Source organism: Muscardinus avellanarius (assembly GCF_963383645.1).
Source record: "Muscardinus avellanarius genome assembly, chromosome: 8".
In the NCBI taxonomy this organism is placed as follows: Eukaryota; Metazoa; Chordata; class Mammalia; order Rodentia; family Gliridae; genus Muscardinus; species Muscardinus avellanarius.
The window spans coordinates 104,280,540-104,293,672 of record NC_137794.1 but is presented as its reverse complement, the minus strand read 5'-3'; the positions used below and the strand labels follow the sequence as shown (position 1 = coordinate 104,293,672).

The 13,133-nt window shown below is 41.6% G+C and overlaps 1 protein-coding gene across 3 annotated transcripts in view; it reads left to right on the top strand.

Moving 5' to 3' along the window:
- Positions 1-13,133, top strand: part of SYNE1 (spectrin repeat containing nuclear envelope protein 1) — a gene marked incomplete at both ends in the record, with an annotated part of 486,197 nt that overhangs the window by 65,689 nt on the left and 407,375 nt on the right. For all 3 annotated transcript variants that reach the window (XM_080699888.1, XM_080699887.1, XM_080699889.1), the window contains one exon: positions 5,531-5,592. In XM_080699888.1, the coding sequence (XP_080556014.1) occupies positions 5,531-5,592 (62 nt within the window). The remainder of the gene's footprint in view (positions 1-5,530; positions 5,593-13,133) is intronic.

Genomic DNA, 13,133 nt, shown 5'->3' with positions numbered 1-13,133 from the left:
GCCCTTTGCAACTCAGTGAAAGTCTGTTTCAAAATAAAGAATAAAAAATAGGTCTGGGGGTAGAGCTTGGAGGTAGTATGCCCCTGGATTCCATCCCCAATACTGAAAAAAAAAACTTTACACTGAGTCAAAGCACTTGAAAATTATTTTATTAGGTTGAACTACTCACTGTACCTTAGACCCTACCCATGTATAACAAAGTTAATGATGATTTTAGTAATCATAGATCTACAATTGAGAAAATAAAATTCAGATCTTAGGTCATTAATAGTGGCTGTTAATTAATAACCACTATATTATTATGCTTTTGGTTTTTATTTGTTCCTTTGTAATCATATTATCTGGTTATGATAAAGAATTCAGTCTCCATATTTCTATTTTAAACTTTATTCTCAATTTTTTTTTGAAGGTCTGGGATAGAACCTAGGGGCATTTGACCTCTGAGCTACACCTCTTGCCATACTTTTTTATTCTTTTTAATTTGAAACAGAGTCTCACTAAATTGCAGAGGGCCTCACTAAGTAGCTGAGGCTGTCTGCAAACCTCAATCCTCTGTTCTCAGCCTCCCAAATGCTGGGATTACAAGCATACATCAACACACCCAGCTTCAATTTTTTATAGAGGTGAATGCATCTGCACCAAAAATGATGAAAACTTGATTAGATATAGTCAGGAGCAATGTGAGTTTAAATGTGTAATTTGTTTAAATTGAAATTTACTTTTTCAGGTAATTTAGATCCGTAAGACTTTTTGTATATTATAATTATTGCTCTTGGTTAATACATATGGCTACTTTATTCTTTCTACTTATTACATGATATTCCATTGTACAGATGCACTAGTTTGTCTACTTCCTTATTTTTAATTAAAAACTTTGATTCTAATTATTAAAATGTTAATAATGAATCCTTCACAATAATAACTTCTAAGGAAGCAAAATTTTGGAAACGGATTAGAAATTCTTTGGTTTATATTCTTTTATACACTCTTACTGGTGCACTCTAGTTATGCGATATAGTGAGGTCAAAGTGATACAAACATACATGCCCTCCGCACTCGCTGCATTCATCTTTAGCCACCACACTCTCCCCCTCCCTGTGTATCTGTTACTGAGATTCTAGTGATGCCTTCATACGTGGACACAGAAGTACCCGGACTGTTTCCTTCATCCGTTCTCCTTTCCCCGCCTCCCTCACCCGTTCTGCTGGTCATACTCCTCATTTCCCTGACGTCCCTTTTGTTTCCTATTTCTCTTTAGAGTCCACATATGAGAGAAAACATAACAATCCCTGACTTTCTGAGACTGGGTGACCTCCCTTAGCATAATATGCTCTAGTTCTATCCATTTCTAGCAAGCAAACATAATTTTGTTCCTTATTACAGAGTAAGATTCCAGTGTGTGTGTGTGTGTGTGTGTGTGTGTGTGTGTATCATATTTCCTTTACCCATTCAACTGTTGATAGACACCCAGGTTGTTGGTTCCATAATTTGATTATTGTGAATTATGCTGCTATAAGCTTGTATATACAGGTCTCACTATAGTATTCAGGCTTTAATTCTTTTGGAAAGATACCAAGGAGTGGTATGGCTGGGTCTAATGTTGGTTCCATTCCTAGTCTTTTGAAGAACCTCCATCGTGATCTCCATAATGATTGTACTAATTACAGTCCCATCCACAGTGTATGGATGGTACAGTGCCCCTGAGTTCAATCCCTGGTACCAGTGTATGAGTTCCTATTTCCCCAGATCCTCACCAGCATTCATTATTGCTTGTGTTCTTAATGATCACCATTTTAACTGGAGTTAGGTGGAATCTCAGTATTGTTTTGATTTGCATTTCCCTGATTGATAATGATGTTGAACATTTTTTTGTATATGTATTAGCCATTAGCATTTCTTCTTTTGCTCCCTCTTATTTTGAACTCTCTGATTCCACGTCATGTGTAAGTCACCAGGGTAACCTGCAGTGATGATGTCAGAAAGTCACTGCTAGCGTGACTCATCAGGAAGACAGCTGCTTACTGTGACCAGCTAGGTCCAGTGTCATCACGGGGCCTCATGTGTGCATTTCACATGTGTCTGATCAAGTCCTTAAATACCAAAACACTGAGAGAATATCGAAAACTGGGCCAAGAGAGGCAGACATTGAACATCTGAGCTAGTTCCCTTCCTTGTTCACTCGTATCGACAGAGGAATATCACCTTGCACTTGGTGGACATTTCTATAACATTACCCAGGGCCATGCATTCAGAAAGCCTCAGACGTCTCCAGATCTAGAGGTTTGTAGGAAACTGGTCCAGTGACAGAAGGTTCACAGAAGAAGGACCCAGAGAGTTCCGTAACAGATTTGCTGTCTTTAGATTTATATTGCTTCCTTTAGATACAAATCATGATTCAAGTTAGAGGAAAAAAGGGAAATTTGAATCACCTCTACCCAGTAATATCTCCACTAGAAACTGGCCTTGAACAAAAGTGTATTACAACTCCCTATCTGTGGAGCACCCAATTCACAGTCTGGCCCCTCAAGCCTCTCCTCTCCTGCATCATTCTACCTGGATCTTGATAATCTTTCCTCTCAGACAGAAATCCAGGAAGCAGCCTTCAGCCTGTCTCCACTACATTTAGATTCTATTTCTCCTAGCCCCCTATGTATCCCACCCTTGTTGACATTGCCAAAGAGATGGACTCATCAGCCCAGTGTAGTCGTGTATACCTGTAATCCCTGTACTTGGGAGGCAGAGACAAGAGGATTGCAGGTTCAAAGCCAGCCTCACCGACCAGATGAGGCTCTCAGCAACTAGCAAGACTTTTTTTCCAGATAAAAAACTTGAAGAATTGGACTGGGGATGTAGCTTGGAGGTAGAATGCCCCTGAATTCAATCCCTGGTACCATAAAAAGAAATAGAATCAAAAGAATAGAAAAAAAAAAAAAGAAAAAGAAAGGAAAGGAAAAGCAAAGAACTCATCACTTGTAGCATTTGGGAGCATACTTTCAAATCTCTTTCCTGCCCCTGCTAAGGCTACCTCATGTGGTACTGAAATGCCAAAGACAGGACAATTATTAATAAGACCATTGCCTATTAGAAATATTTCAATAATATATTTAAATATAATTAAATATTTAACTACAATGACATACATAAGGAGACCCTCATATGCTTATGCCCCAGGTTTAAGTACAGTTTTTTTGTCAGTAGCATTATAGACAAATGCTACTGTTGATTACATTTTTTTTTTTTTTTTTTGGTGGTACTAGGGTTCCTGGAAGCCCTTCTACCTCCAGGCTACACTCCCAGACCTATTTTTACATTTTTATTTGGAAACAGGGTCTCCTAAGCCAGTGAACGCAGCTGTCTTCCAACCTGTGCTATCCTCCTGTCTCTGCCTCCCAAGCGCGGGGATTACAAGTGTGTGCCACCACGCCCGGCTTGATTACATTTTTAATGTAGGTGAATAGACATTCATGGCATAGTTGTATCACTTGAGAAATTTAAAGAATTTATGCTATTGGTATCAGATTTAATTACCAAATATATGGAAGTGAATTATTCAGGTTTTACATAAAAAGTGAAAATTTACCAACAGGATAAATGTTTAGAATTTTTTCTTTTAGGAGAATAGTAAAGTAAAATTAGAAAATATTTACTTAGAGTTCAGCTGACTAAATCTAATAAATGTTAAAAGTATATCTTTAGGATCCAGAAAAACCTGTATTATTTTTACAGGTATAATATAAAAGGAAGCATGTAGAAAATTTGGCATTTAGATATACACAGTACTACCACAAAGATAATTTGAGTTTTCCAAAAGAAGGTCTTTTAGCTAAAGTTTAAATATAATCTCAAAGATTTACCATCAGATGAAACTGTTAGGATCCAGTGCCGTTTAATTAAAAGTGGTAGCAGTGAACATATAACAATTTAAAATCAAGAAGTAATATTTTACCCGGGCGTGGTGGCGCACGTTTGTAATCCTAATATTTGGGAGGCTGAGACTGGACGATCATGGTAATACATAGCGAGGCCCTTCACAACTCAGTGAGACCCTGTTTCAAAAATAAAAAGACTAAAAAATAGTGCTGGGGGGTATAGCTCAGAGGTATAATGCCCATGGTTTCCATCCATAGTACCACAAATAAAAAGAAGTAATATGTTATCAGTATACAGATGTTCTTAAATTTCTGACACTTCAAAACTAACTTATACTAATTTAACATTTTAAAACAATGGTATCTTGGCTTATAAAAGAGCATTTAATCTCAAATTAAGTATAAAAACTTACACTCTAATTGTATCCACAGGTTATTTTACATTTAAAATTGCATTTTATATATTATATAGCCCTGAATTTCATCTAGTTTAGTTTGGTTAGCTAAGATCATTTAGCTATAATATACTATATTTATAGAACTTTAAGATTCCAAATCAAACTCAGATTTAATCATGAATTATCATTTTGTACAATTGTTTGGTAAGATGCTTATGCTAAGTTTTATGTTACTTTAGAGTAACAATATAATGTTCTGGGGACATACTTCTGGAGTCTAAAATATGGCTCTACTACCTGAATTTTCTAAAAATTCTGCTTTGTGCCTTGCCTTTCTTGTCTACAAAATATTAATTCTAATATTTCTTATTTGCCGGGGTCCAGCCCTAGCAGAGTCGGGGTTCATGGGAAGGTGAGGGGGAAACCGAGGCTGATGAGAGAAGACTCCAGACGAGTCAGATTCAATCTTCTCCGTTTTATTCAGGATTTGTTACAGTTTTTATACTTTATTTTTTGGCAGAAAATCAAGTGCATAGTCATGCAAGCAGGATCTTTAAGGACAGGAAATGTTATTAATTACATACATCAGGGCGGGTGTCAGACATTTAATTAATCATAGTATGCTTTGTCTCACTTCACAAGGCTGACTCAAACCTAATCTGATACAGTGGCTCAAACTAAGGTCAGTTTGAACTTAATATTTGGCCCAATAACTTTATCCTTGGGCTTTGCTGTCTGAGTCTCTCACAAGCCGCTGCCCATCAGCTTTAGTTATAATGTTTATACATAAAATTCCACTTATACATATTAATCCAAATAATCTTAAAATAATTTTATGAAAGAAAGGGACGCCAGACATACTTCATGGGGGATCTACGCCATTGCGGATCCCCTGATCGAGCTTTCTCAAGATCTGCATGAAATTGCTGTGGCACTTATTCATGTTTGTTATAAGAATTTAGCAAGTTAACAGACATATTATATATAATAATGGTCGCATAACAATTGTAAACAGTTAAAATGTAATATGAAGCCGGGCGTAGAGCTAACATATTAAAAGTTTTAAAGGAATTTGTTAATAGTTTCTAAAGGACTAATCCAAATGATTATACATTCGGAATTGTATTGACCCCTTAAGACATACTTGGTCAAATGAGTTAGAAGATAAGATGTTGTGATTAGTTCTAGAGCTGTATAACTATGATTTTTTTTTCTTGGTATAACTTTATGTTATGTTATCTAACCCGGTTTTTTTTCTTCTAGATGAGCAAGAGATTGTACAAAAACGTACTTTCACAAAATGGATCAACTCTCATCTGGCCAAGGTAAAGGAAACAATCCAGCATTATAAATGTATGTAGTTGAGCCAATAAATCTTTCAGTGTTCAGCATAAAGGATTGCAACCATCACAATCCTCACCATTACTGATCAATGGTATTGGCAAACCCATCGGTTGGCTTAACTGTCCCTAAGCATGATATTTACTAATTTTGCCTCTAGAAAGAAATGAACTGTTAGCTGGTCTCAAGTAGTTATTCATGTCAGTTCCATGAATCTTGATAAAATATGTCACCTAGTTATTGCTTTTATACTGTGTCAAATGGAGAATTTATCCTGCAGTTTTGCTCAGATGGCTATTTTCATTTGGAACAGAAAGAAGCAATAACTGCTCCTTGCAAAGCAAAGAGTTTTACCTGAGAAGATTATAAAAGTGTCTGTGCTGTCCTCCAGGTGCTTTGATGAGAAGTCACCTTGGTGGCAGGACACTGGCAAGACTGAAACCATTCTGAGATTATCTGCTTGTGTTCGGTGCACAGTAATGTGTCTGCACATTACCACGTTTTTAACATAAAAACTAGCAAAATACAGTTTAAGCACATAAAATCAATTGCTTATGCGGCTGATAGAAAAACAAGCAAACCAAGAAGCATGACATTTGTAGACATAAATCTAGACAACAGGACAATGGTCTGAATTCATCTAATAGACCCTTATATTGGAGAGAAGTGCCTTCAGTATGTAATGCATAGCCCCATGAATATTTGTAATCATAAACTTCCCTGCTATAGTTTAGATCCAGAATGTCCTGCAAAATCCTGCAAAGTCCAGCTAGGGACTATTAGGAGGTGGTGGAACTTTAACAGGTAGGACCCAGTGAAGGGTATGTGCCCTCAAAGGGAATTGTACAGCCTCAGACCCTTTCTCTTCTCTTTCTTGTCTTGGCCATCGGGTCGGCAGTTTTACTCCACCATGTCATGCCCCACACCCATGATGTGCTGCCACAGACCCAAAAGAAATAGGGAGAGTGACCATGGACTAAAGCCTCTGAAACTGTGAGCCAAAGTAGGTTTTTCCGTATAAGTTAATGGCCCCAATTATTTGTTACAGTAACAGGCAGCTTACTAATATATCCCCAAACCCTATTTTTTTAATAGTTCAAGAGCAAACAAAACATGGCAGTTCTTCTTATTCTTCAACTAAATATCTGCTTACTTTGTGTCTATTCTATATTTATTTTATTTTATTCTTTTAATTTTTTATTGGTGCATTATAGCTATACAGCTTAATGGGGTACAAAATGGTGAAGGCATACATGCATATATCACCCAATTAGCCCTTACCCAATTCATACCCCATGCCCTCCCCCTCCTTCCTTCTCATGTTTGGCTTAGTAATTGATATTGAGATGTTTAAGTACATCATGTGCATTAGAAAATTTCCCTCGCCAGGCGTGGTGGCGCACGCTTGTAATCCCCGCGCTTGGGAGGCAGAGACAGGAGGATCGCGCAGGTTCGAAGCCAGCCGTGCACGCTGGCTTAGGAGACCCTGTTTCCAAAATGAAAATGTAAAAAATAGGTCTGGGAGTGTAGCCCGGAGGTACAAGGGCTTCCAGAAACCCCAGTACCACCAAAAAAAAAAAAAGAAAAAAGAAAATTTCCCTCTTCTCCCCTCCTATCCCCTCAGTTAGGTCTCCTAATTTGCTCATCTATGGTATCTTCTTCTTCACCTAGAGTTCCTCCTATGACCCATTTTCCTCCTAGCTTATGCATATTAGGGAAAACACCCAGTTTCTTATTATTTTGAGACTGACTAATCTCACTTAGCATAATGTCCTCCTGTTCCATCCATTTCCCTGTAAATGATATAATTGTATTTTTCTTTATGGCTGAGTAAAATTCCATGTGTACATATACCATAGTTTTGTGATCTATTCATCTGTTGATGGACATCTTGGCTGTTTTCATAGTTTGGCTATGGTGAATTGTGCAGCTATGAACATAGATACACATGCATTAGTTTGGTGGTTTGGTTTCCATTCTTTTGGGTAAATACACAGAAGTAGTATTGCTGGATCATATGGTATGTTCATTCCAATTCTTCTGAGGATCCTCCACACTGTTTTTCAAAGTGGTTGCAATAGTTTGCAATCCAACCAACAATTTATTAGAGTTCCCAGTTCTCCACATCCTCACCAGCATTTGTTGTTGTTTGTGCTTTGAATGATTGCCATTCTAGTTGGAGTTAGGTGAAATCTTGGGGTAGTTTTGGTTTGCATCTCTCTGACTGATAATAATATTTATTTGATATTTTATCTCATAATTTATTTGATATTTATTTGATAATGATAATGCATTTATTGGCCATTTTTGGAAGTGTCTATTTAGTTCACTTGCCCATTTTTTATTGGGTTGTTTTCTTAGTACTGAGTTTATTAAGTTCTCTGTATATTCTAGATATTAGTCCTCTATTGGAGGAGTAGTTGGCAATAATCTCCTATTCTGCTGACTCTCTGTTGAGGTTCTTGATAGTTTCCTTTGCTGTACAGCTCTTCAGTTTAATTCGCTCCCACATATTGATTCACCTTTTAGTGTCTTGTGCCTTTGGGGTCTTCTTGAGAAAATTTTTACCTGTGCCTATGTGTGGCAGTGTTGGACTGATGCCCTCTTCAAGGAGTCTCAAGGTCTCTGGCCAAATTTCCAAGTCTTTGATCCATCCTGAATTGACTCTTGTGTGGGGTAAGAAAGTGGGAATTATTTCCATTTTTCTGCATGTACTTAACCAGTTTTGCCAATACCATTTATTGAACAGGCTTTCTTTTTTTTCCAGTGTATGTTTTGGCCCCTCTGTCAAAAATCAATTGAATGTAAGTGAGTGGATTCATTTCTGAGTCTTCTATTCTGCTTCATTGATCTATGTATTTGTTTTTGTGCCAGTACCATGCTGTTTTTATTACTATGGCTTTGTAGTATACTTTAAAGTCAGGTATTATGATTCCTCCTGCATGGTTTTTGTTGCTGAGAACTACTTTGGCTATTCTGGTTTTTGTGTTGTTCAAATGAAATTAAGGACTGATTTCTCTATGTCTGTGAAGAATGACCTTGGTAATTTAATGGGAATTGGATTGGATCTGTAGATCACTTTTGGAAGTATGACCATTTTGATGATATTTATTCTACATATACAAGAAGATCTTTCCATCTTCTAAAATCTTCTTCAATTTCTTTTTTCAATGTTTCATAATCTTCTTTGTAGAAGTCTTTTACCTCCTTGGTTAAATTTATTCCTAAGTATTTTTTGTGGGATATCCTGAGTGGAAGTGTTTTCTGTATTTTTTTTTTAGTGGATTTATGGTTGGTATACAGAAAAGCTTCCAATTTTTTAAGGTTGATTTTATATACAGCCACTTTATTGAATTAGTTTATGAGTTCTATAAGCCTTTTGGTTGAGTTTGTTGGGTCTTCTTAGTATCATATCATCTGCACATAGTGAATGTTTGAGTTCTTCTTTTCCTATTTGTATTCCGTTGATTTCCTTCTCTTGCCTTATTGTTGTAGCTAGAATCTCAAGTACTATATTGAAAAGAATTGGTGATAATGGACATTCTTGTCTTATTCCTGTTATTAGGAGAAATTCTCAAAATTTTTCCTCATTTAATATGATGTTGGCTGTGGCCTATTGTAGATTGCCTTTATGGTGTTGAAATATGTTGTTCTATTCCAATTCTTTGCAGTGCTTTTAGCATAAATGGATGTTGAATTTTGTCAAATGCTCTTACAGCATCTATTGAAATAATCATATGATTTTTTTGGTTCTGTTTATGTGATGAATTACATGGATTGATATTCATATGATGAACCATCCTTGCATCCCTGCGATGAACCCTACCTCGTCATGGTATATGATTTTCTGGATGTGGTTTTCAATGTGTGTTGATAGTATTTTGTGTAGCATTTTTGCATCCAAGTTCATGAAAGATATAGGCCTGTAGTTTTCCTTCCTTGAGCTGTCTTTGTTTGGTTTTGGTATTGATGTGATGTTGGTTTTTTAGAATGCATTCGGGAGTGTCTCCTTTTTTCTATTTCATGAAATAGATTGAGGATTATCGGGATTAGGTCTTCTGTAAAGGTTTTATAAAATTCACTTGGGAAACCATCTGGTCCTGGGCTTTTCTTTGATTGTAGGCTATTTATTGCCACTTCAGTCTCTTTGATTGCTATTGATTGGTTTAAAATTTCTGTATCTTCTTCACTCAGTTTAGAAAAGTTGCTCTCTCTCCTCATTTATCTAAAATTCCTCTTGTTTTTTTAATCTTCTCTCTAGTTTCAACATATGAGAATAAAACATGCTACAGCCCTTGACGTTCTGAGACAGACTGACCTCAACACAATATCCTCTAGTTCTGTCCATTTTCCTGCATGATTTCGTTCTTTATGGCTAAGTAAACTTTTGCTTTGCTCTTGACTGTTCTTATCAATTCTAAATGAATAAACAGTACTTATAATTAGATAAAATGAACAACTCATTTACTGACATTCTATCTTAGCAACTATTTATAAATATTATGACAATAGCTATAAAGAGATAGGATAAATATAAGAGTACAATATGTTCTTTAAAAATTGCTTTCTTAAACCAAATATACTATTAAAAGTATGGGGAAAACCTAAGGATTTTCTCTCTATATTGTGTTCTTAAACCATGTTTAGTGAACAGATGTAGATTATTCAAATTAAAGACTATAACTATCTGTTTATTTTCTATGTTTGCTTTGTTTTAAATTTGAGATCTTTATGTTGTTGTAATTATACAAAACATTAGGTTCTGGGCGGAGGTCACGGGTTCTGGGCGGAGGTTGCGCGTGGGGCACGCCAGATGGGACTCGGGTCTCGGGACTCTAGGCCCCAGGCCGAACTGCGCTTAGCACGCCAGACCCCTGGAGAAACCAGGCCCAGTAAGATGCTGGGTTCTGGGCGGGGGTTGCGCGCGGGGCACACCAACTGGGGCCCAGGGACCCAGGCCCTGGGCCGAACTGCGCATAGCACGCCAGACCCCTGGAGAAACCGGGCCCAGTAAGACGCTGGGTTCTGGGCGGGGGTCGCACGCAGAACACGCCGGATGGGGCCTGGGTTGCGGGACTCTGGGCCCCAGGACGAACTGCGAGTAGCACGCCAGACCCCTGGAGAAACCGGGCCCAGAACAGAAAAAGATAAAGAAAAATATCGGAGAGGAGGTAAGAAAGCCATTATGGATGCCAGGACACTGGAGATGCAGACAAAACTTATCTAAATGCACTGGAGCTTATGGAAAAATTCGCCGTGAAAGAGGACTGCTATTTCTCTATATTGTTAAAAATCTCAGACATCACCTGTAAGGAGAGAATTTAGCGGAGACCAAGGAGAAATGTGGTGTTGAAAGAGTTCTCCGTGATGGTGGTGGAGACTTGTATTCAGGAGAAGCAGAAACCGGATCTTACCAACTTTATTTTTTTGGAGAAATTACACCAAATGTCGAATGCTACCATCACGCATGCTTAGGAACACTGGACAACATTCAGAGTGGAAAAAGAGCCTGGGAAGGATTTGAAACGGTGGAGGCAGTGGCAATGCCAGTGGCCAATACTCAGGGGAGGCAGAGATCTGATACATTACACCTGGAACCTTCGAAATAATAACCACAGAGACAGTGATCGGAACCTGCTGAGGGGTTAAGCGGGCGCCGGGGCCAGTGGCCGACATCAGAGCTTGCTGTGAGGCAAGGCCACTACTGAGGCCTCTGTGGCCGTGATTGGAACCTACCGAGGGGTTAGACCGATGCTGGGGCCAGCGAGGCCAGCATTGGAGCCTGCCATGAGGCAAGGCTTGTGCTGGGGCCTCCAAGATCAGGTCCGGAACCTGCTGAGGGGTTAGGCCGGTGCTGGGGCCAGCGAGGCCGGCATCGGAGACTGCCGTGAGGCAAGGCCGGTACTGGGGCCTCCGAGGCCAGGATAATAGCCTGCCGAGGGGTTAGGCCAGTGCTGGGGTCAGCAAGGCCAGCATCGAAGCCTGCCGTGAGGCAAGGCCAGTGCTGGGGCCTCCGAGGATGGGACCGGAGCCTGCTGAGGGGTTAGGCAGGTGCTGGGGCTAGCGAGGCCGGCATCAGAGCCTGCCATGAGGCAAGGCTGGTACTGGGGCCTCCGAGGTCAGGATAAGAGCCTGCCGAGGGGTTAGGCCGGTGCTGGGGCCAGCGAGGCTGGCATTGGAGCCTGCTGTGAGGCAAGGCCGATACTGGGGCCTCCGAGGCCAGGATAAGAGCCAGCCGAAGGGTTAGGCCGGTGCTGGGGCCAGCGAGGCCGGCATCGGAGCCTGCCATGAGGCAAGGCCGGTGCTGGGGCCTCTGAGGCCGGGATTGGAGCCTGCCTTGAGGCAAGGCCGGTACTGGGGCCTCCGAGGCCAGGATTGGAGCCTGCAGAGGGGTGATTCCGATTCTGGGGCCAGCGAGGCCAGCATTGGAGTCTGCCATGAGGCATGACCAGTGCTGGGGCCTCCAAGGCCGGGATCGGAGCCTGCTGAGGGGTTAGGCCGGTGTTGGGGCCAGCGAGGCCAGCATAGGAGCCTTCCTTGAGGCAAGGCCGGTACTGGGGCCTCCGAGGCCAGGATAAGAGCCTGCTGAGGGGTTAGGCCGGTGCTGGGGCCAGCAAGGCCGGCATCGGAGCCTGCCGTAAGGCAAGGCCGGTGCTGGGGCCTCCGAGGCCGGGATAAGAGCCTGCCGAGGGGTTAGGCCAGTACTGGGGCCAGCGAGTCCGGCATCGGAGCCTGCGGTGAAGCAAGGCCAGTACGGGGGCCTCCGAGGCCAGGATAAGAGACTGCCGAGGGGTTAGGCCGGTGCTGGGGCCAGCGAGGCCGGCATCGGAGCCTGCCGTGAGGCAAGGCCGGTACTGGGGCCTCCGAGGCCAGGATAAGAGCCTGCTGAGGGGTTAGGTCGGTGCTGGGGCCAATGAGGCCAGCATTGGAGCCTGCCGTGAGGCAAGGCCGATACTGGGGCCTACGAGGCCAGGATAAGAGCCTGCCGAGGGGTTAGGCTGGTGCTGGAGCCAGTGAGTCCGGCATCGCAGCCTGCCGTGAGGCATGGCCAGTGCTGGGGCCTCCTAACCCGGGACCAGAACCTGCCGAGGGGTTAGGCCGGTGATGGGGCCAACGAGGCCCGCATTGGAGCCTGCCGTGAAGCTAGGCCGGTGCTGGGGCCTCCGAGGCCGGGATTGGAATCCTGCCAAGGGGTTAGACCGGTGCAGGGGCCAATGGCCAGCATCGGAGCCTGGCGTGAGCCAAGTTCACTCCTGCGGCCTCCAAGGCCGGGACCAAAGCCAGCTTAGGGGTTAGACCGGTGCAGGGGCCAGCGAGACCAGAACTGGGGCCTCCCATGAGGCAAGGCCGCTGCTTGAGCCAGCAAAGTCTGGATCAGTCCACTGAGTAGCCAGGCCACTACTGGGACCATCAAGAGTGGGATCGGTACTTGCAACGCAGCATGCACAGAGAAATATCGCAGAAAATATAAATCAGACGCTTCTCTTAATCAGCAATAACTAGGAGAAAAAGGGCAACAGAAAGA